Below are 25150 nucleotides of genomic sequence, written 5' to 3'. Positions count from 1 at the left end.
GCAATAAAAATTGAACAATTGTCAAGTGTTGAAAACAACGATAGAGGAGCGTCCATGAACAATCGTTCACAAGTCGTTCTGTTTGGCTGCTATAGCTACTGTAAACCATTGCCAGTGCTTTTATTTTCCTCGCAGCAGTAAAAAACACGAAGGTGGATTATAATGCTAGCGTAGCGGGACGTTCGTTTCCCGGAAAGAAATCAACGACAACCGGCTTATCGTCGAAATGAAGGCACTTCCCTGACGAAGGACGAATACTTCCTGCAGCGCAGCAAAATACGCCCCCGGAAGCGGGGATTATACTTTACTGTCAACATCAATCAATCTGTGCCTCGAAGGGGGCTCGATTGTCTGCACGGACTTAAACGATGTTTTCGATCAAACTTGAGAACCGAGACTACTATCGGCTGCACAATAGGACCATAATGAACTGCCTGATGGGTCGAGGGCTTTGGCCAGAACGGCAAGCAACAGTTTGTGCTACGTGTCGCCGCGATAGAAAGGATGTGTAGGGAGCAGCATGCCGTCTTTCAAGTAAACGTGGGATATAAAATGATAAACCTCAGGAATTCTAGAAACCGGACGAAGTGGTGGTTGCTATTTCGCATGCGCTACAAGGGGAATCTATGTCGCAGGATGGATGAGTGCCGCTTGTGGTGAGTTCCATTTCCCCAGCTTTTGAGATTCCCACATTCAAACCGCAGCATCCAACTGAAACGGTTCTCATCCATTCCGGTGCGGTTGCAACTTGGAAGAACTTTCAAAGCACACTTTAGTCATTCGTTCGACAGTGACCGACGAGCGTGTGGCTGTGTAGAATCGGATTAAGTGCACAGTCTGCCGTGATTGATTTCCCGCGTGAATTCGAACGCGTAACGGTGTTACCTCGGTTCACATACTACGTGGAGCATTGCGCACTAACAGAAGTGTTGTCGTTTGTGGTACTGCACAGTGTATAAACGAATTCCGACTGCCAAGAGCAAGTGTACCACATATTGATATCTTATCAAAGTGAACCAGTATTCGATTACCGCAGTTGTGCTGTGTGTGAAGTGAATTGCTCTCGAAATAGTGCAGCAACGAGTGACGACAGTGTATTGCATGCACATGAAATCAAATTGGTTTAATCGAAGGAGCCGTACCGCAATCTGTAAATTAGCTACTCCGACATCACGGCAGCGAGATTAATCGGTGGAATATGCTAGTGAAAAGTCGTTATCTTTCAATTACCACATTCCAGTGCTGTGGCCAGTTGCATCACACACCAATACAGTCGGTTCTGGAGATAGTGCAGCATCCTGCCAATGCCTATGGGTGCGAAATCTCGGTGTGTTAAAACATACAACATCCGTATCGTGTGTGGAATGGTTCTCGGAAATTCAACTGCACTTGTGCGTGCCGTTCACGCTGTGTTCTGTCAAAGCATTTCCCCCTAGGGGGGATAATTGAGCGTGGAATGGGCCATTCCGGTGTTAGCGAATAAAGTTACACTTGGCAGCGCCCCGCCCTGGAGGTTCCCATCCCCGTCGAAAACATCAGCCCACCGGTGTATTGCCACCGGAGTGAATGATTTTGTGTGCACACGAGTGAACTTGCTGCCGGTGGAGGCAGCTCTCTCTGGATGTACCTGGCAGCTGGATTGCTTAACATCATGGATATCTCCCTTCAGCATGAATATCTGCAGGAGTATCTTCAAAGTGCGGCTGCCAATGGTAACTTTTCCGGCACAAACCCGTACGGGTTGGGTGGTTACGGTGGACTCGCACCGAACGGATCTGCCTTCGTCGGAGGACTCGACAAAAACGGTTCGGAGATCACCATCACGGCTCCAGGTAATGTGCGTGAAACGGTGAAATGGATAGGCTGAAAATTGTTCCCTATTTAGTCAGGCACAAGTTATTGACTCCAAACATGTAACAATTCAATCGCGATGCCATCAGTCAGGTTTTTGATACGAGCTGCGAAACTACTGCAGGGAGTCATAAAACCCAGAACCCCCGGTCGCGATCCGCTACTATTGGTGCAGCACAATCGACCCACAGAACAACGGTAATAGATGTCTTTCAAGTACCGAACAGTGGATAAGTCGTTGGAAAGGTCGCTACTATTGTGGTACAAGCCATTAAATATCTGTATCCGTGTCTAGGGCCGATTGTATACAGCGCAGTTTATTTGAGAACATTAATTATATGACCCACCCTCGAACTCTGCCGAACAAACCACGCGTGCCGTTTTCCACAATTTCCACAAGTTTACGTGCACGATGGACAGCAATTGTAGTAAGTTACTTGAAACGGTTACAATTTCGGTCTTTTTATAGGAGAAAGTTGCATGATAAAGCTGGTTGTTTGGTTCCAGCGGCTAGGGCAATTTGTTCGTTTTTAAAGCAGGGTTGTAAAGTTCAACATGCACCCTTTTTTAAATATTTGTAAAATGTCGTAATTTTGCGTAGTTTTATTCCACTTTTAATTGCCTTGCGGTAACGATCGGGCAGCAGTGTCGCTGATAATGTCAGATGACTCACATAAGCGTTTTAATGAGAGCTGCTACTCTGCGAGGTGCATTATATCTTCCAATTGCAGATCGAATCAATTGCATAACAACGCCAAACAAGCGCATCACACATTTCTCGGCATGAATGCAAGTGTGTACATTAACTGATGGCGATTGAACGCAACATACCATGCTGGTTTCAAATATTTATCATAATACATTCAACAACCATCCTTCAGCTTTGATAGAATCAATGTGATTGTGGTCGGTAAATATTACCCATATTGGTCATCAAGCCAGAGTTCCTCTTAGAATACACCCAACCAATCGTTCAACAAACGTTTTCAACTACCATATCGCATAATTATAACGTCAGTACAAACTAATTAAATCAGTCATCAATCTAGTCATAAAATTAAATCATAATGGTAAACACATTATTCATGGAACTTGCGTTGCACAGGAGTGTTACTCAATTTCAACTTTTGTGTCGGTGTTTTACCACGTACCACATTAATATGTAATATTATATCGACCACAAAAGACTTTCATCAATCGCTGAACATCAGCACCAATGAGCTTATTATATCTATATATGTTTTAATTCGATGAACATTCCCTGTTTACTAAAACGCCTACAGGTATGCAATTTGGTTGACAAATACGAGTATATCCCCTTTTTAATCAAGAGCTTGACAATAACTATCATGCCTATCAGTTGTAAGAGATTGACGCCTTAACCGTTGAATGGTTGATCGCCTAACCACAATGAAGTGAAACTTAACGGTTTACGTTCAGATACCTTCAGTTCTAATTTTCATCGTAGTTTAAAACCCATCGGTCCCATCGGAAATTAATCCCTCTTAGCAAACAGGAAGTCTAACTGGCGGAAGCTGTAATACTCCGGAAAGCAAGCCAACTTCGCTATCGTTAATGCGTAGTTTGGAATCTACTCGTGGCATCATTCTGTTAGTAGCTTATCTCGCAAGGGGAAAAAGGTCATGACTAGTCCCAAAGATGATGGCTTTGGTACAAACGCGGCAAGTTTGAGAATGTCATCGATTTCAGTGCAGGATAAGCTGGTAGCAACTGCAAAGTGCGAACTACAAACATCGTGAACTTTGCATTACGGTCTGATCAAATCTGCTTTAATTATTACATCAAATTTCAATCTCATCAAAAACTTTCAATTAATAATTAATGTACAAAAAATATATATGTTTTAATTACAAATTCTCAAAAAGTGTGTTTGATTTGAAGAAAAATTGAATAATGTGAATTTTAGTGTATTGAAACTACTCTCAGAATAAACTCACTGTCACAGGCTTGCTCACAAAAATTCACCTCCTATGCAATGGTTTCCTTTCTTTCACATCACTGATACTCAAGCATTAACATACAACGGCTGATAGCTTTAAACGCCAGTGATACATCATTCAGATGATATGATCTTCTGCAAAGGTTATTATACCACCACAGTCGTAAATCATCAAGAGACTTTAATTTCTCGACAGGAAATACGAACTTGTTGAGTAACGTATTACGCACTCTATCATTTCTTGCAGCTGGCGATGGCGTGCGGTAAAGAGGGATGCTTGTGGGAATATTCAAGCTCTATGGTAATCCTGTGTATCCCAAGATTGCGCCATAAAATGCACCATCCATTGATATTAGATGATACTTATTATTATCGTGCTGGGAGAAACTAGTTCGGCCGCTGGTGAGGGGTTTTATATCCATCCTCTTAGTGGTACTCCCACGGGTGCCAATCGGTAGCCAATAAAATATCCATAAAATATGTGTGCTTTCCGGCAGCTGATATGGAGATGGGGAATAAAAAGTTTTTACCCCATCACCTGCACTATTCTAAAGCCATCGCATGTACCTCGAGAAGCTTCTTGTTTGACATAGAAAAGAGACCATGTAACAGAAGCCCAACTATATCTGATTTGCCGTCCCGAGGCAGCGTTGCGGAAGTTGCGTTCGATGAAGACTTATGTTCAACCCGCTACCCACGCTGCACATCGATCTTGCTACATGCGTCGGATGCATTTATCATGTGGTATCGCAAACGCGCAACACGAACCACAAGCCCTTTCGCCTGCCAGTGCGAGAGACATGGGCTGAGTGTGTGTAACACTGCAGCAGCAGGCTGAGGTTACTGCCGAAGGTCCCCGTTAGTACGACATACGAGCAAAAAGTTTACACAGGATGTAATGAAACCTTTTTACGGTCTAACCGAAGGATCTAACGGATATACTACCGGTAGTGAAAGCAACACACCACCATAAAAACATATAAATACCTCACTTGCTCACATGAAAATAAATATCCAAAACCTTTTTGTGGGCTTTTTGTACTTTTAACCTATTTTTGATTAGAACTGTAAGCCTCACACCCGCCTAACACCATATCCGTCCTAGCAATCTTGTGCAACCTTCTGTATCCATCGCAAAGCTGCGGATAAAGGCAAAGGTGTTAGATAATTCCACTGCTTATCGGTTTCGGCACCGTGAGGATAATAAATTTGCAAAAGCCGTCAGTTGGGGATGTTGGGGTTGCTTCCTTTCGTCAGCATGCTTAATTTATATAGCGACAATGATTGGGGCTTGCTGGAAGACTAGTGGCCTAGTGGCAGAGTGTAAGAATCCCGTCAATTTTTCTACACGTCTGATGGCTTTTTTTAAAGTCAAATCATTAACGCTACACGGTACGTGCCGTTCGAGAGCGGTTCGCGTAAAGATAACGTGAAAAGGATACGATGTATAGAATTAATTTACACCTCCATTAGAGGGGCCCGCTACTTTATTCAACGTTAGCAACATCTGGTCTCTCTAACATTAAAAAATACCGCTAAAGGAAACAAAATTAAAAGGGTATGAATGGCAAAATGTAATGAATACAAATTTCACCATAACGACCGTATAGTGTGAACACGCCTGAAGGTATGCAATAGAACGTTATAATCACCACTCGCCTGGCAGCAACTTTCGATGTTCTCCAGAATATGAAAAATCACTCAATATGTAATGATTGCATACCTTTAGGCTTATTAAATTCGTGTCTCAAGCGCATAGTAAACCATCGAGGAAATTAAATCACGAGTTAAGTACTATTTTTATATCATTCTCCTTACCGGTATTCGGTACTATCTTCGGTATTCATTTCATCTGAACAAAAATTCACCATTTTCGATGTACAAACATTTCACAACCGCTCAATTCACTTTAATTTTCAACAATTAGCTATGAATTTCAGCTTTCCTTTTCTACTGATTCTTGCTTTATTAGATCCACCCCACTGGCGCACGCCAACATGAACCTATTTTCCATTGTACACCGTGATTTTCATAAACTGGAGCTTCTGTTCTCTCCGAAAACACAATGGCGTACTTTTTTCCAACGTTCAACGTACAATGCATTAGCAAATTTTTCGCCTGAGGATGAAGGCATTTGCAGCCTTAGATGCAGCCCTAGAAGTGCTTCATTAAATTTAGCAATTAAAATGACTAGCTTAGACACGCCAGATTTGCAACGGATCGAGCCAAGGCTACCGAAGATGATGCCACCGGGATCAAATGGAAAACTCTAAAGAATTAGCACCGTGAGGCAGATGGAGATGGTTTTCTTTCTCACGTACGAGAATGTTTGTGGTTGTTGGTGCACGATAATCATAATTGGGTCTAGATCACGAAAGCTTTCCGGGTAATGCATACCGTTGTTTGTGTTGTGCGGTGTTTTTATCACGTTCTCATAGCGAGGCGCTTTTTGTGAAGAAAAATGTAATAAATAATAGAGATTTATTCGCGAGAACTCACAAGGATTCTTTCGTTGCCAGTGACGATGAGGAGTGGTTCTAAAATCTGTGTAGGGTAAGAGATTTAAGGGCGAAGTCCTTCTTGGGTGGGCTGCATATGCTTGTCCACATGGGCTTATACCAGCAGTGGGATGGCCCACGGGATGGACCAGTGGAGCAATGCAGTGTAAATGTTTAATAACACCATTCTCGGGCGATACAGTGCTCAGAGTAATGACTTTAATGAAGTGTCCATGTATGTGCCTAGGTATTTTTTACACACAGCTACTTTGCGGCGGTGGCTGTGAGTGATCCTCTCTGTAAAACCGCACCAACCAGCCACCCAACACAGAAAGGTTAAACGAATACATCACAGAAAATGGCATTATTTTACCTTTTCGGACTTACCGCCAGCTGCTATCCCACGCGGTTTATGTAGCCTAAAGGACGAAGGTGGTTTAACTTTTAAGGTTGAATATTATTTTCTGGATAATGTTTATTTTATGCTATATTGTTGTTTGAGTATATCACATTTACCTTTTTTGATAACGTTGGCCAAGTACATGCGGTGAAAGGTGAAGAAACATTTTTGTTCGTTTATGATAACGATGCTGCAGAGGGTTTTTTCGCCTTTGGTTTCCACGCCAATGCGCATGAATTGTAGAATAATGAACCACATCAAAAACAAAATTTTTCTTTCAGGGCCACAATACACGTCTGATATACACGTCTCACACAAAGGAGTTTACATTCAACTTTGTTCTTGTGGAGTAAACTACAGCACAGAGTGGCTCAGCGGTGTGATTGGTAGCGGCGCCAATTTCGCACGACAGGAGTGGTCTATAATCGCATCAAGACCAATCCAGCTACGGATGAATAAAAAAGAAGAAAGCCAGAAATGCTAGGCCTATACCTTTTGAGAAAGTACAATATGGAAAGAATATCGACAGCTCAGTAGTTGAAGATCGCCATTAGGAATCAATTATCGTGCTATGTGGTCTCTCTCGTGGTTTTTCCGTAGAAAAATAGATTCTGGAATACAGTGTAGTGAAATGTGTGAAAGGACTGTATAATAATTGCGCAACGAAGAGTGTAAATATATCTCAGAACTGTTTGTCGGATCGTTCATAGTAAAAGAATTGGCCGAGGTATCACAAAAGTAATTTCCAAAGCAACAATTACTACATAAAAACACAACATGGCGATCGATTGCACAGATTGCATGCATCGAGGCGTATTTCTTTTCAACATCCTTAAGACCTGTGTGGTTTTAATTAGTATGGTGTTGCTTTCATCCCAACTTCTACATCTGCTTCGTGTGCCGATGACAAGTAAAATGTGGACGACACTTTGCCACTGTAAAATGGTTTGCCTTTGGGATTTGTTGTGACTAGAGCGGTGGAAAATCTTTTGCCAACGTGACAGAAAGTTACTCTCTGCTAATGTCGGATCGTTCCACCCACTTACCTTCAAGACCACACAACGAACCTAACGTATCCAATTTATCTGATGCTACGTTTTTTTCTTCCCTGCACCTTGTGATGTTCTAATCCTTTTACTGATCCACTAAGTAGCTATTCTGGCGGGTCCTCTTTCTTCGGATAGCTTGCGGCTGAACACTGTTGACATGGGCTAAGTTTACCTGCATCTAAATAAACGTAAGAAAGGGGATGACAACGTGCAGTAGTGAGCTACCCCCAGCTTTGGATATCTTTCTAGTGGTTCACGTCGGTGGACACAGTATCCGCACGTATGGTGCGTGAAAGTGAGCCGGTTTCTGTTCCCGAGATGTATAAACATGTTAGCACATCAAGAGCCTTGTGCCGCTTTCCACTTTACCCAACTTGAAAGCAACGTTCGAGAAGGATGTTAAACGGTCTTATGTCAAACCCTTTCACTTCTGGAAAGAACACATGATTTCGGTGAAGAGTTTTAAGTTGATGAAAGAAGGTTTTACAAGGAGAGATGCTGGACGGAATATCAGCCTTCTGACGATGTAACGTAAAAAACTGAAGCGCATTGCAATTCATTTAAACTTACAACCGTATCGATCAAAACACTTGAGTGATTCACGTGTTCTTCACGATGGATGTTGCGATTCATCAATCATCGATACAAGAGCGTTTTCAATCGATGTGCGATATCACAAATTTAAAGAATTGAACAAACATGTGTGAATTGATTAAAACATTTAAATATTCAACACCCAAAAGCGTAATAAGGACGTCATCAATCAAGACAAGCATTAAGGGCCTGATGTGCGAGCAGGTAACGAGCGGTTTACTCCACCGTGGACTGCATAAATTATTTATACCCGTAAACCACCTCACTATATTGTCTTCCAGATGCTCTGTCCAAAATGCTGAGAGTGTTGAGAGCGTTTGAAAATTCTAATCCTCACACAATCGAGTTTGAGTCCACGAAGGATGAATGATAGATTCAGAGCTGGTCAGAGCGGTTTGGTAGATGAAATACAAATATTAGTATTCCGAAGTGTTTTCCTCGCCAGTGAAGCGTAGTGTTTACTTAATTCACCAAAAAGAAGCATTGCATCGTACGAAATTAATTACTTTTTCTTCAAGCAAACCCGTACGATCAAATTATTGCATCACAAACTTCAAAGAAACGGTCTCTAAAAGTACCTTTGGAGTTTTACATGTTTGGACACACGAAGTGTTGATTGCTTTGCAGAATTGAATAATGAAGATGAAAATCAGGACAAGTTCTGTAATGGTCATTGCATAAATTTAGGCGCCATGAAAAGTATGAGATTAAATTAGATTTTTCGTTCAATCTGCTAACGGCATAACTGGTAAATCAAACAATGTTTTCAAAACAAAATCTGATGAAACAACCGGATGACCTCCTATCATAATCTCCACCATAGTTCTTTTTTTTTAAATAATCTGAATTGTCACAAATAAGCAAAGCATCAATGTAGTTTCCGCATAACTGTTTGCAGAAATTAATCCTCTTCTCGTAATTGGAATAAACAGTAAGGGGAGGTCCTGTTAGTCCTGTTCAGCTCGTATGCTTTGGGCAATTTTGTCCAAGGGCCCAGAAAAAAGGATTAACGGATTATTTAATCGCTAGAAGAATTTTTTATCTCCGCAAAAAGCCTGTACCATTGTCCGTTAGCGAATGCGATAGTCCGAATACTGAAAGGGTGACACATTGAACGTCCCACATGTGTTGTGGACCATTATCTGAGCGACAAACAAATTAAGTACTGGGACGAACAATTCATGAACGGTTTCTCCCTAGCCATTTCTGCGTACGAATGCGGGCCACCAGTATCCGGTCATTCCAGCTGTTAATTAAATATCCATCCCCTTGGCAGCAAACCCACGGCGGGATAATGTGGTTAGCTTATCCGATCGTAGATAACGGACCACGTATGGTATAGTCTGCGAAAAACTGGTGGCCATGTTGATTACGGCTAGTAGTGTGCTAGTCGCAGAGGAATCATTCATTAAGGAAAACATGTCGTTTTAGTTAGTTTGCTCCAAATTACTGACGATGCAAAATGCTTCATGAGGTCTCTGATAATCATGTGAATTATAATTAAAATATCGAATTGGGAAATTTAGTTCATTCTCGTAAACTCAGTATCATAGTTTATGTATACACTGGTGTGATAGTTTCGAAATTTAGTGCAGACCCAAATAGCAGCATCGATTAGCACGGGAACCAATTTAGCAACAAACGACGTGTGGGACTACGTCGTAAATCTTCTCCTAATTTCCATTGCATTAATTTAGTGGTTCATTTCGGTGCATCAAACACTGTTACACCGTCCAGTTTAGTAAACCAGAGTGTGCAGCAGTGAACATCAAAAGCACATTCTGTTGGTCTGACCCGCGTAAAGAAGGATACATCTCCAACTAGTTTTGCAAAGTGTCCCTAACACTCGCAGAAGCTCACATTCGAGGCACATAAGGATTCGCGCGTGGGCGAAGTTTATGGTGTGCTTCTGCACAGGCCATTCTGGTTCCCATTTGGCAGCAGCGTGACACGTGATGCAAACAACGATAAATTCACCCAGTTTGGCAACGCAATACTGCACAGATTCTCGGTCACGAACCGCGGTTTTGAGGTAAACGGTCGCTTGGTTCGATGCCAAACAATACAGCTAAACGATTAGTTTCCACGTTGGCTATAACAATGCTCCATTTTCACACCAGAATAGATGGGATGGTCTGAAATTGACACCCAAACTAGTTAGTGATCGTGTTGCGTCTTTGTTTACTACTAAACATGCACATATTCTTGTACGTTAAACCTGCTTTTTGTGTAATTAAAATCCACTGGAGAACGCATGGCTGTTAAACGGTGGTCAGTGCAAACTCATATTTTACTGCATACTACCTCTATGAGTTTTAACACAACTTTATATATTGTTTAGAAATGAATTGATCTTTTTATTTCGTTACAGTAAGAACCACCACGTTAAAAATATGTGAATTATTCCCTCAATTTTTAATTTTGACACAAATAGATCAAATGTGATGCTAATTGCATAACGTAAGGGGTGTGCTATGAGTATTGCATACTTTTAGGAGAAAAGAAAAACTTTATTTCCATCTATGTTTTCGGTAAATCCGTACCATTCCACTAATTAACGAAGCATTAGTAAAACGGAATTGCTTTCTTTTTAATTGCAAGACCGTGGCTCTGGGCATAGAACCTTCCCTTTGATGTTTCGCACAATAAGAGCAACTTTCATCATGTAATTTAAAATTATAAGCATTTGAAAACTAAATACAATCTGTCTGCGTTGCTGCTAACTTTTTACCATTCTCTGTCGTACAGCCTTCAATTAGATAAAGGCAAAGCACTAGGAAGTTTGAGCAACTTTATGGAAACGGCAATCCACAGCGAGGTAGAAGTGGAACAATCATGAACTGTATGAGATTTACGATGGAAGAAGTTAAATGATTTATCCGAGATGGTGAGCGAGAATTAATCGTTGAATCTTTCAATCTTTCAGGCGCTCTGTTGAAAGTTCTTAAACGGATGGAAGTTGCTTTACACCAGAGGCGAAACAAATGTTTTACGATCTTGGATGTTTTACAATTCATTCTTGCCACAACTAATGTTGCGTTTACTGGTTTCCCTGTCTCTAAATAATGTTTCCCCCCTCCCCCCTTAAGGTTCAAAAGTTCAACAATTTACTCCCTACAAGCGAGCAATGCTAAACGGAAAAATGGCACAATAAACGAATTTCTGATCAGAAAAACAGAGACAAACAGAATTGATGAAGCGAGGAAACACCTGGCGGTTTTTTCAATTTATCAACATTATATATGCTTTAAGTTTCATTCACTAAATTAAAACTGAAAAGCACTTACACTTTTTCATGTCTTCTCTTCAACCGTAGCACGCGTTCCGCCGGACCAAACTGTGTGTGACATGCGGTACAAAAACTTTCAAAACCACACTCCGAAATTAATCTTCCGTCTGACGGTATCCCTCTGACGGTTTGGGCGGGAGGAAATTTATCTTCAACACATCCTGTCCTGCCTTCGCTGTGTATTAACAAAAGAAAAACAAGAATTAAAAAACAAAGTTATGCTTCTGTACACACTGAAGGAAAAAGGAAACCTAAAAACCAAACCATGATGGGCACGTAATTTACCCCCGGAATTGCGAGCAGACTGGGTCCGCTGATCTGCTGGTCCCACTTGTCACCGAGTTCATTTACTTTCCCACCCACTCATCACATTTCTTCAGCGATACAGAGATTCCTTATGCTTGCGACGAAAAACTTTCCATTAGGTTTATAAACCGTTGCTCTTTACGCGACACTTTGAAGGAAACATTTTGCTTACGGAATGCGTGGGAGATCCAGCGCTTACCAAGCAGAAAACGATTGCAAACAAATATTTCTTCCCGCGCGGAAAATTTGATTCGTGGGCGCATCAGCGGGACCCATACAAGACAAATATAAACCAAACTTTCCATTTACCTTCTTGATTAGAAAACCATCAATCGATGGCGAATGGCTCGAACCACCCGAGTCGCGCTCATATGTGTTCACGTGGTATTCATACAAAATCGACAGCTTTTCCGACGAAGGGATAATGTTTCTTAAGCGGAGAAAAGAAAATATTAAATATTATTAAACCACAACCCATGGTTCGGGACAAGCAGGTTCGAAGATGGTATCATCTTGTAGTCAGAGATACTAATTTATCTCAATAATGTTAAAGTATGATCGGCAGGATGCAGGATAAAGTTGCCAATTTATTTTGTTTATCTTGAGATGCTCCAAGATCGTTGACAGACGTGCATCCGGTGTTCATAATAAATCCACCCATCGATAATTTTATTGAATATTATTACGTTACACTTTACCTTCGATGGCTGCTGGCAAGAAGCTACCATCAAGCTACGTGGATGTTCGGAGAAGTTTGTGTATCATTGGAACGTTTATTTCAATATCATTAAAAATAAAAAATCTTCCGTTTGGAGCAAAAGGGTGAGTCAAGTATACTTCTATGGTCGGGTTTCTAGTATGCATTACCAACAGTGTAGCCAGTTCAGTGCAATCCATTCAATGTGACACTAACAGTGTGGAACGTTCCTTATCCTCTGAAACCTCAATAAATTGAATCGCAAACTTTATCTTGCATTTTTTATTTTTTTTAAGTCATGCGCTGCTCATTGGAGTTTGTTGAACGAATGGTGATTTTTTTGTGGAAAGTAAAAAGTTTTAGTGGTGTGTGCAATGTGTCGCTTGATTAGTTACGAGTAGGAACTATTCATGCATGATCAAAGTTTTTTTTTTACCCATTTGAATTATATACTTCTATTCTGATATGAAGTTTAGATACCATTTAAAGCTGATAAATGAAGCATTAGGTAAGTCCTCCAAGGGAGAATGTACATTGCATAACTTTAGGCGAAATGCTTCACTTTAACGCTCCTAAAGATTTGCATGCTTCGTTTAAATAACTCAAAATGGATAATCAGATGAAAAAGGGCATAGATTTTATCATATCTCATTTGTATGCTTCAGTAAACAATAGCGTCCCTTTTTGATTGTCCTAATCCAGATTTGCCCGTCCCATATCAGCAAATGAGCGAACATTCATCAATATGACCCATGTTTTATGTCAAACAGTGCCCACAGCTCAAAGAGACAAATCGTTGCGCATTTTTCAACCATTTGCAATGTGTAATTTTCCCTAGAAAAACTACTTTTGCTTACTCGAATGGAAAACTGTACACAGTCTGCTATTTTTACTTCGCCACCCATAGAATGCCAAAAATCAATAAAGGACACAGATTGTGCTTAATCCTGAGCATAATCACCTCCGGCTTCATTAACTCACTCGATGTCGCAGTCGATCCGATTTGAAGCAATAAACCAATTAAATATTAGCTCGCCGCACCATGCATCAAGCTAACCATCAAGAATGGGAATGATAAGGAAAATCACGAATGTTTCTTTTTTTGTCCATCTGTCCCCGAGCGGTGCAAGATTTACGAGGTGGCAAATGGTAAATAACGGTTCTGAAATCGAAAGACTAATAGCATTTGCCTACCGGACGGCATTTGTCTTTATCGTTTTTGCTTCCCCTCTAACTAGGGAAGTCTCGTCGAAAAGTTATACCCGGATGAGGTTGCTTTTCTTTCAGCAATGCTGCCGAAGCATTCAATTATGCAAATCTCATCTGCACTTTTTCTTAGCAATTCCGTCACATAAATCAAGATAAACTGTGCAGAGAGCGGTAATGGTCTAATTGGTACACACCGCTGATCACGGTAATGAGCTATTCTGAATTCTAAGTTGTTTCTATAAGATGGACACAAATGGCAGATGTACGGCTAGGCCTCCGGTCTTCGGAAAAGTAAAAAAAAAAAACAAGGACACAAGCGGAAATGAAATTTCTAGAAGGCAAATCGTACATTATGCTGGACCAGTTACCTTGGTGACAAAATCAAACATCTTTCAGCTACAAGAACCACTCACCATTGAAGTACTGTTTTGAAGGATAAATGTTCCAAACGTTTGTTTGTATGAAGAACGGGAAAATCATCCACCCTGGTGGGATTTCCATTGGTGCTGTTATGCATTACATTACTTTCTTGTAACGCATTCAACTTGTAACGCATTTCTTGCCCACGCATTCAACGCAGTAATTGCTTTCCAATCGAACGCCTCCGTTGGACAGTGCCCAAGCTCTTCCTTGTGACGTATGAAGCGTTCCAGTGTTCTCACCTACTGCTCCGAACCGGATTCATGATTCCTACGCAGAGCATACCGACACGACACGATCCATTACTATTGCGGACTATCTTATAAATAAAAATAAATTACATCCGTATCCTACATGCAGCGTTTTCTTTTCCAATGTGTTATTTTCTGTGGTTTCAAAACAACCCAACAGACAGCTCTATTAAAAGGGCATATTGTTAGTAGACTTGCAAAACTGCAGATGTCACGGTTGTATTTCATACTTTGTAAACAGCTTATTTATCTCCCATCGTGCAATTCGTATGACGAATGGTTTGACGTGGTGTGATTGTTTGGACAGCTTGATGGTTATTTTTAACAAGACTCTTCTGTCAGTCATCTACGTTTGAATGCATTGTGTGTGTGTGTGTGTGTGTGTGTGTGTGTGTTTTCTTTATAAAAATTTCTAAACCATACCTGTCAAGAACGAACACTGCTAACGCAAAACACAGAACAAGAAACAGAAAGGAATTCAGTTCATCAAAGTACAGATACCTTTGAGTTGCAATCAAACACGTCCAACGAAACGTGAGCGTTCAGACTCAAAGGCGTCTATTGCCATTGTCCTCAAGGTGATTATTTCAATTGTTTCCATAGCGAAACAGGGAAAACTTATAGAAATTGGTTCACTCACGCTTCAAAAATGCTACAGCTGTGAAGGTGTTTTAAATAGAAAGCATAAAGTACAATTCCAGGGAAAACAACAGTGGAAAGATTTCATAGCACGACGAATATAGCGAACATGGTTCTTCATTTCTTGCCATATGCAGCTCATTCTCAACACAGTTTTTACAATTTGTTTTTGCTCTAGGCCAAAGGCCAAATAGAGTATGGGGAAATTAAATCTCATATTTTCTAGCCTTGTTTATGCAACCCGTTCAAGTGCCAGTGATGCAAGAAAAGGAACAACTGATCCTGTCTATGCATGGGCTCTTCAGTCTACCACAGACGGACCTGCAAACTGCATGAGCTAATGTGTTGGACAATGGTGATTTTCCTTTTCCATGGGTTTATGGTACCAGATGTGGGACATAGTATATCAACCCTGCGGCAACAGGCATGACTTCGTGCCTTTGTATTTCTAGTTAAATATGATTTATTGTAAAATCGTTTACTTCCTGGATGCCCATTGGCCATCCATGACATACGAAAAAAAGGATCAAAGTGCTTGAATATGTGCGATTGTGATTTTAATAATCGATGACAGCAGATAAACGCAATCATCGATCATAACAAACGATCGTTTGACTATTATTTTAATGAAACTTAAGTGATCACTGTACACTGTTCTATGCTCTATACCATATAGTAGGGATTCAAAAACGATACGTGTATCTTAAAAAATCCATCCAAGACTATTGGGTCTTTGCTGAATCATCAATAAGCTGTATCTTAAGCTTAAGCTGTATCAAAATTTCCTGCAGTGTCGAACAAACCATCCGCTAAGGACAATATTTCACATGCAAAGATCTTAGCTGCATGGGGTAAATTGTCAACCAGACTAACAAGCATCGTGTTCGCTGTACGAGCTCAACAATGTTAAAAACGATAACCAACCCGCCCCTTTTTCCTTTATTGGTTTATTGCAAAAAAGAAAGTTTAAACACGTCCGTACACCACAAAACCAGTACATTGATAGCATATTTATCTCACCATCCTGTTGCTATCTTGTCACGTTGCAACTCTTTACAGGACACACTGATTCCACCGTAGCCGTCATAATTGTGTACTGCGTCCTGTTTGTGATAGCGGCCGGCGGCAATCTGTCGGTTGTCATAACACTGTTCCGCTCCAGGCGTCATCGTCGTTCGCGTGTCAGCCTCATGATCTGCCATTTGGCCGTGGCCGATCTAATGGTCGCGTTCATCATGATTCCACTGGAGGTAAGTGAAAGTTTACGGTAACCTACAACCATGCGGTGGTGAATCGCGCATCACAGCATCGGGGATAGGGCCGAGTTGCCCGATTGAGCGATGCAAACCACGACATGGTTTCAGAATTTCATTATAACATATGTAGATAATATTGAGCTTCAAGCATCATTGGCTGTGCATACAAATACCCATGGTTTGCGTATTACATGTAAAAGCATGTTTCCTTTTACATTCATTATTAATTGATTGTATTCTTGTTTTTTTTTTTAACAAAATTGTTTAATTTGAAAAAAGAAACTATTTCCAATTATTATATTTGTTTACTTAGTTTGGTTGGATTAAAGTCATACGTTACAATTTAAATTAGGCTCTTTTATACTAAAATGAGAATATATAATTTCGTTCTATTTAATGATTGAATTGAGTTATTTAAGGTTGTGTGGGCGTCTTAGCTGTATGATCGTTCTTAGTGTATCTATTTACAGCTGCGGATTCAACGGCACAGGAAACTCTGAAAAAAACGTATCCACGTAATGGTGCTGGAATCGATTTCCTAGGATCGATTTCATTGAAAACGAAGTCTCACATTTTCCTGTGTAATCGGTTATGCAACAGATGAATTTGTATTGCACTGAAACCCGATCCTATGCGAGCGAACCACAGCTTATTATTTATTTAAGCCTCCAATATTGTTACGAGTATGAACATAATGGATATTATTTTTTCATTGATTAATTTGCATTATATTTAAACTCACTTCGTTTGATCCATATTGGTTCGACTTAATTCGAGGTTGGACATAGAATCCACACATATGACATGCCGAATTTAATAGAAAACACTTCGTGACGATTATTTGATTAGCATTTAGATTATTTAATTAGTCTTTTCTTTTTACAAAGACTTTGCAGTGTTTTCAAATTGCATTTCCTTATGAAACATTTACTCTGGAATCAATTGCTCCTGAAAGGATTTTTTTGTGCTTCATAATGTGCCGCTGCAACTAATACAAACTATTCCATTAGCATCATCTTCCACAACAGCTGACACAAGTTTTTGCGATTCGGTGTAAGCTTTTAATCTGATTATAAATCATTCAATTGATGAACAAATGCACCTATCTTTTTGAAGATAGGAAATATACGTAACAATACGTCGATTCTCTAAAAGAAAAACAATTGTTCTTCACGACTAAATCGTAATGGATTTATTTGACAATCAACCGTAATGGAACATTTGAAATGTTTTGAATTCCATGTAAATTAAGCTGTGATTAAATGAAAATTCTTAGAAGAAATACCCTCATTAGAAGCGTAACGCTGCGAAAATTCATCTGATTATTTTCCTTTCTTTTATTCGATATCCTGTAATCCTCATTCCGTTTAACTTTTCTCGATTGTCTGAGCTGTCGCAAAATTTGATTCAATGCAATCCCGTGCCTCGTTGCAGGTTGGCTGGCGCATTACGGTGCAGTGGCATGCCGGGAACGTTGCCTGCAAAGTGTTCCTGTTCATGCGCGCCTTCTGTCTGTATCTTAGCTCGAACGTCCTGGTGTGCGTGTCCCTCGACCGCTGCTTTGCTGTGATATATCCTTTACGCGTGTCAGCCGCCCGGAAGCGCGGTAAAATTATGCTCGGTGGGGCTTGGTTCATTGCGTTTGTTAATGCAATGCCACAGGTGAGTACTGCGCTATAAATTTGTGTTATAGGAAATAAAATTACAACTACGTTCTATTCATCAATATTCGGTACGGATGTATCACATTGAGTAGCATCAGACACATATGTCAGTGAAATAAGATTATTATGATTAAATGTCACAGTCATCAGGCTCTGACACTTGTGTCCACGCCATATTACATTTTATTTTTAGACAGGAAAATTTCATTCATACGATTAGCATCCATAGGCTGCTAAAGCGCTTATATACGAAATCAACTGTCACTTAACAAGAATTGTCAAACGCTTGATTCAGTTATGTGCAACTATTTTCAGCAGGTCTTCCCAGGTCAGGTTTTTTTTTAAACTTCCCATGATATTTTCAGACTTTCTACCGCATTTAGCTCACTTATTTTGCACGCTTCTAACGATTGTCCTTAGCTGCCATCGTAAGCTGCAGCAAGTCCTTATACCCTTATATCCTTAATCCTTAATTATAAAGCATTAAACAAAACCAGGACAAATCCACAATCAATTAACATTAAAAGCAAATCCATTTTACTTTCATTTCGTTAACTAATCAAACTTCATGTGCAAACATCGTTAATGCATAACTGTCGCTAATAAAATGTTATGCTCGTCTCATTAAAAAATGCGAAACAAAATCGCGCACCGCAAAACGGTCGGCTTTCGATTTTGGCGAAAGAATCCAATTAAACTTGGTTCGGACCTGTTTGCCCATTCGAAAGGTTCACGGAATCATAAAACGGCATGTTGTTGCATTCTTCTGCTTCGCTCGGTTAAGTAATTAAAAAACTTTCCCAATGCCAATTTATTTAACTCATTATCACGATAGTACTCTTCACCGATGAGAAAGTTGTTTGGTCGGTACAATTGTTACTTAACATCGACGAAAAAGAGAACACAATATGGAGAAGGATTTTGGTTTGTTGCGGTTTCGTTTCAATTCCTCTCCCTTCATTTGTCTTTCGAGATAAAACATAATCGAACCTCAAGGGCGCATCTTGGCAGACAGGGATGAATCTACCTGGCAGCTGAACAGGGGCCACTCTCCTCCCTTTTCATCCTCGTTCATCCTGCATAAAGGCTCACCTATAAATAGAAAACAAAATGCTTTCCCACGTACACAAATACATCTATCCGTTATTATTCGAGCTTATGCTTTGTGCCTGCTAATGGGGCTTGTTGCCCTTGTAGTGGTACAACTCTAATACGCTGTCCTTCGCCGCATCCCATCGTACAGGACAGGAGTAAAACCTCCGTCGAGCTAACGTAGGGCAAAAGCAAGACCAGCACGAAACGTTGGACAAATATAAACGAATCTCGGTCGAATAATTTTTCCTATCGTCAGCCAGCAGCCACTGGGATCCTGTTCCCTATGCACATCGGTCGCTAGTGGTACTTCATGGTTCATACGCTGCGTACAGCCATCGTAGAGAGTCCTTCATTAGATTTGTACTCTTGCAGAATGTACGTGCCTTTTACGGTCAAAGTTGCTTGCGTTTCTGCAAACAAAGCAAATAAAGATTGTCCTCTTCCGTTGACAGTCTCAAGCTTTACGCTGTTTCTCTGCTATTATTCCCATCTCCATCAGGCGAACGTTTCTCGTGACAAATCCTCGTGATGTGAAGAGTGGTTAATTTTCTTTCCCATGCTGTACCGTCTTCCGGGAGATCCGGAATGGCTTTCATTGGATTTTACCGTATATTATGTGTCTCTTTCCTGCCCAGAGTATTATCTTCCGCGTGCAGCAACATCCGCAAGTGCCGGGGTTTACGCAGTGCGTCACCTTCGGTTTCTTCGCTACGCCGGGCCTCGAGACGGCCTATAACCTGTTCTGCGTGATAGCTATGTACTTCCTGCCGCTGATGATCATCAGCGGTGCCTACACTGTGATCCTGTGCGAAATATCGAACCGGTCGCGGGAGAAGGGTAAGTCGTAACGCGCAAACCACTCACACTTATATTCGTTGTTTTGTAGAGGGTGTTTGGTTTCCCGGGAGAGACCCGTACGAGTAGGGGTCGACGAAATTGAATTCAATTCGGGTGAAATTCGACAATGCCACAACAACACACCTTCTAGCATCAACCGTACGGCTGGTGTTTCGATCGTGTGGTTGCGTCAAGCAGTCTTCACTGGAATTAATACGCACAGACTGAAGTGCGCGTGCACGACCGAAAATGATATCGCGTTCCTTACCCGCGTAATACCAAGAACGTAACGTTTAACTGCTGGCAAGCTCATTAATTAGTTCGAATTTGCTTCTTTTTTTACTATGTTTACATAGTATTTCAATAATATCCAAAAAAGAAAAAAAAACTCATTCGAATTCCCTTTTGTATGGACATGCTTTTAGGTTGAATTACAAACGGTGATGATGGGCGATGTACATTTCACTGTACAGCAGTGATTAAAATATAGAAAGATTTTTTCATCATGATTCATCAAAATTCTATTGAAACACAATCTACTTTTGATAAATGCTTTACTTTTTACTACAAAATTATCCCAAACAAAACTTATAAACAATGTAAGCATTGTTACTGAAAATGTATTCCTACTTCCTGCAACGCGTACAGAGACAAGCGATTCCAACTCAACCGGAACGATGCGTCTTCGATGTAACGATCTAACGCACATTGAACGGGCGCGTCAGCGTACGCTACGCCTCACCATCACCATTGTGGTCGTGTTCGTCTGGTGTTGGACACCGTACGTCGTCATGACCCTCTGGTAAGCACCATCACGTGGTAACGGAATTACTAAAATGCGGATTTTAATGGAAACGTTTCTTTACATTGCAGGTACATGTTCGATCGGGAAAGTGCAGCGAAGGTCGACGTTGCCGTGCAGGACGGATTGTTTTTGATGGCCGTCTCAAACTCGTGCATGAACCCATTGGTGTATGGTTCGTATGCGATGAAATGTCGGCTACCCTGCCGTCGGCGCAACACACTTGGGGGCGCTCAAACACCTAATGCAGCACAGCGACGCTCCACAGGTACGTGTAGGTGGTCGTGATTGCATGTGGGTACACGTGTTTGGTTTGTTTAGTTTTCACCGAACTCCCATCGGATCGGGCGCTTCTGTTCCTGTAATGGGTTGAGAATTTGTTTGTTTCGACTACCTAGTCCCTATCTTCCCCCAATGCCAGCAGTAATAGAGTCAAATATTAAACCTCCGACATGCATGTGTTTTGCTGAAAACAATCTGCGGCCCAATATTTCAATTCAGAATCCAGAAATTTCAGGGGATGTAACTGCATGATACTTGTACAACGTGTAGCAATGGAATGGTGTTTAGCCGGAAAATGAAGGACCGAAGGATCAAGCATTCTCATGCATTTCTCATACGTTCCTGGACTTCCTGGAAAAATGACTCAACTGTTATTGAAAAATAGCCTCATTCATTATGAAAAAAGACAGTTTTGAGCTGTATTACCGATTATTTAGACCAAAACTACTTCAGATTTCTATTGATCTGGGATACGGATCAGTTTACTGAACGTTGTGCGAATTGCATACATTCAATGGCTTTGTTGTTTAATGAATGTGAAAGAGATTTAAGTTGGTGTAAGATGTACTTGAAACTTGTACATCAGCAAAATTGTATAGTATTGGATTTGATATTACACTTGTTTCATCAATCAAAGCATGATAATATTTCATTATTGTCACTTACTAAACCACAAACATGGTTCTAATACAGCCTTTCACCGCGATATAGTGCTTATCTTCCATTTGGTTCAACACGTAGCTGATTTCTAGTAATTTGCTCATTTTGTATCTATTTAACAAATACTTCTATGAATGATAATGAAATAAGCATGGCACCAAAGCTTAGCATGGAAGTAAAGTAGACGCATGTTTTGCATGATTTCTTTCTCTTATTGCCGCTGGTGGATAAATGTTTGTTGGTGGTTCATCTCTAATCCGCATTCTCGAATCAAATCGAATTATTTAGCGTTCGATGAGTTGCATTTGCATTTAGACCGATGTTTAGACGCAGCCGAACAAACGCAACATTGCAAAACATCACGCCTCCTTTGTTCCCACTTTGCCCTGGTGGCGCTTACCACCGCTCGCTCTACTTCCAGATGCCGTCTCGGGGATTATTGGACCACACTCGGATCGACTGACCGGACGGGATAATAAGGATGAGCTGCTGGTAGCGGACCACCGAAGCATAACGATGAACCACCTCAATCAAAACGGTACCATTGCTCTCCTACAACCGACAGGTACATCGACAACCCAATCCGTTCAACAAGCGTTCGTCAAACCGCTGCCATGAACGTGCACTTTCACAGTGCACCAGGCGCCTCCATCACGTTCACACTCGTGAGCTACCGGGCGTCTCCATTAGCGTGCTGGGGATCAACATTTCCCCCTTTCCACGCTGTCAATCGCATTCGGACAGCTGTGGAATAATGGTGATGCTGATGATATTCGGCGACATCACCATCACCTGCAATGAGCGTCGATGTAGTTGAACTTGTGAATGGATTTGAGTGATTCAAAATACGACAACTTATTTTGTGATAAAATGTGGCAACAAACATTATCTGCAGACAGTGCGTTGCATAATATCTTGCCTGCTTTCAATGAACACAATGCAAATACAATTAAAATCATCTGCGCAACAACGGAACTAATGATTTTTTAATATACAACGGTTGCCAGTGTTCTGAAAATGGTGGCATATAATTATGATTGTATACGCTATTAACGTTAAGCACTTTATGGCTACCAGTTGATGTGCCAATGGGTTAAATTTAATTAATGTCACACAACATATAATTACGGCCATTAAACATCAAAGAATGCAACACCAATTTATGAACCAGTTGAATCAACTGTTAACCTTATTATTAGCTCGTAATTAACTTCCTTTCCACATTCTTAACGTATCGTTTGATGAGTGGTGGGGAAAAAAACGTATTGAATAGCAATTGTAACCTCCAACTGCAATTTCCTTAAATTATTTTCGACCTGATTTCGAAAAATACATTTTCCGATGCTTTCTACTCAAACGCTTCGAATTTATATCGAGTTTATTTTACTCAAGCACATTGAAGGCGTACCGTGAAAAACGTCAGCTTCTGTTCATGAACTCACTCTACGCTTTGCGTAAATTCAATCTAGTAGAAACAAACGACTGTAACTTATTGCGTCCTTTCCATTTTGTTTTATTTTGTTTCTCCTCATCCCATCTCTCCACGCGTCCGGAAACACACGAACACGTTCATCACCCATCAGCATCTCTGCTCCGTTCAACTGGTGGTGGTGGCGCAGGAGCAGGTGGTCCCGGCACCAGTGGGGTAATTGCCGGAGGCTCCGGAATGGCTACGACGGCAACGACCCGATTCTATAACCGTCTCGGTAGTGGCAACAACAACACCAACTATCACGGCAACACAACTAAACACACGTCGACGACCGGAAGCAAAGCAGCAACAGCAACTCCGGTGGGCAGCTCCCATCGAAAGGGTGGCGGGAAGGAGGTAAGTGGTCCGAGGGTTCTTTTCCTCCTGCACGTCACCATCTACTGTGGCTGATGCGTTCGATTACTGATCATCCAACCGTGACGGTGATGGGAGTTGATTGGGTTAATATGGTCCAAAGGTTCCTTCCTTGTTCAACCCTGTTTTCGTGAACATTAGTGACGTCTTTGTTGAGTTCAGTGCAGTTCCTGGAACGTAGCTGTCCTCGGGCGGTGTGAACAAATAGTCTACGATTGCTAATTTTGTCAACTTCGGTGCGGAAATCTGCCCGTAACTTTCCTTTCCATATTTAAGGTTTAGCTTTCGAGATTTAATGTGAATGCTGCAAGCGTGTAATTCTCGCAGCCGGTTTATGTCGGTCTTTTCCTTTGTGCTGAATATCCCTCATTCAACGCTAATGAAACGCTACAAACGAAGCTGCAACATGTCCATCACAACCTTTTAAACCTTTTTAAGAGTTTCTTGTACCTGCTTTGTGATATTACCGCGCTAATTAGCTAGCTATTTGTATCTCGTAAAGAGTCACAACTGCATTTGCGTTAGCGATGTAGAGCGCATCATGAGAACTGTTGAATAATTGAAATGTCAGACGTTTGATTTGCTTGCAAATCGTGTCTTTATTAATTCAGATTGTACGTTTGTTGAACAGAATGTCACGATTGCAGTCACCGAGCGGCTGCCTGTCGATCTCACGCGACAAAATCGAGACAGAATCCCATCCGAAGCAAGGACTGACTATCCGGCTACGGGAGAAAATAAATCTAGTAAGCCAAAAATGGCAAGCATGATCTAATGGGTTGTTAGGCTGAAAAGTTCATAGCATTGGAACTTCAAAAACGATTCAAATTGCGAAAACCACCTCCTTACCGTGTGCCAACAAGCCTCATTCCCTAACGAATTCCAGCGCGTGGCAAATCGAGATGAAAGGAACGAGTTTCAATTTGTGTGTTAATTTTCCGACCAATGCACGGCTGACAAGCTGTCTATGATTGAAGCCATTTTTATTTTTTTCGGACGGAATGTTCTCCATCCACTGCGGACAAGGATTTCCGTCCTACTTGGTAATCGTTATAGTTCGTCTCTTTCTTATTGTCGGTCTGAAATTAACATAACTATGGCACTCACTCGCCTCTCGCGTTGGTCTCGTTTGTTTCGCTCTTTCCCTTATCGCAGCACAACTCCCGGACGGGCTATTGGAACGGTGGTAGCGGGAAAGGATGTCAACCAAGCTACAGTGAGTTCGCAATGCTAGCCGACGAACATTCGCTGATGCTATCCAGACCATCCTTCTACTCCGACCCGACACCCCACGAGCTGGACTCATCGGTTGAGTGCGGATTGACGCGCAGTCTGGACACCGGTGGGTGGCGATGATGATCACAACGATGTTGGTGAACCCCACCGTACGGCACGATGGCGATCGCTACGGTTGTAATAGTACGCAACGAACTAATGAAAACCATCGAACCACGCTTTCTTCATCGCTCATTGACGTCGCGTGTAGAAACGGTTTAAACGGATCTCCACGTTTGCTAGCCGGTATCAACAAAAGCGTGCGCTCAG

The 25150-nt window shown here is 41.3% G+C and overlaps 1 protein-coding gene across 1 annotated transcript; it reads left to right on the top strand.

Moving 5' to 3' along the window:
- The first annotated feature begins 1621 nt into the window (after nt 1-1621).
- LOC128297025 (adipokinetic hormone/corazonin-related peptide receptor variant I-like) lies at nt 1622-25044 on the top strand. The gene is made up of 9 exons (XM_053032575.1): nt 1622-1832; nt 16223-16413; nt 17854-18081; nt 19814-20015; nt 20664-20817; nt 20889-21085; nt 22181-22324; nt 23343-23587; nt 24761-25044. Exons 1-9 carry the CDS (start codon nt 1622-1624, stop codon nt 24959-24961), a joined length of 1773 nt encoding a protein of 590 aa, XP_052888535.1. The 3' UTR covers nt 24962-25044.
- Nucleotides 25045-25150: the final 106 nt, after the last annotated feature.

This window comes from Anopheles moucheti, chromosome 2 (genome assembly GCF_943734755.1).
Source record: "Anopheles moucheti chromosome 2, idAnoMoucSN_F20_07, whole genome shotgun sequence".
Taxonomy (NCBI): domain Eukaryota; kingdom Metazoa; phylum Arthropoda; class Insecta; order Diptera; family Culicidae; genus Anopheles; species Anopheles moucheti.
This window is presented reverse-complemented; position numbering and strand designations above follow the sequence as displayed.

What these genes read in the sequence shown, in the direction of transcription:
- LOC128297025 (XM_053032575.1), top strand. Translation starts at nt 1,622, where the DNA reads ATGTACCTGGCAGCTGGATTGCTTAACATCATGGATATCTCCCTTCAG. An exon ending in TTGTTAATGCAATGCCACAG is followed by an intron (nt 18,082 to 19,813) that starts GTGAGTACTGCG and finishes TTTCCTGCCCAG; the next exon opens with AGTATTATCTTCCGCGTGCA. An exon ending in GAACCGGTCGCGGGAGAAGG is followed by an intron (nt 20,016 to 20,663) that starts GTAAGTCGTAAC and finishes CAACGCGTACAG; the next exon opens with AGACAAGCGATTCCAACTCA.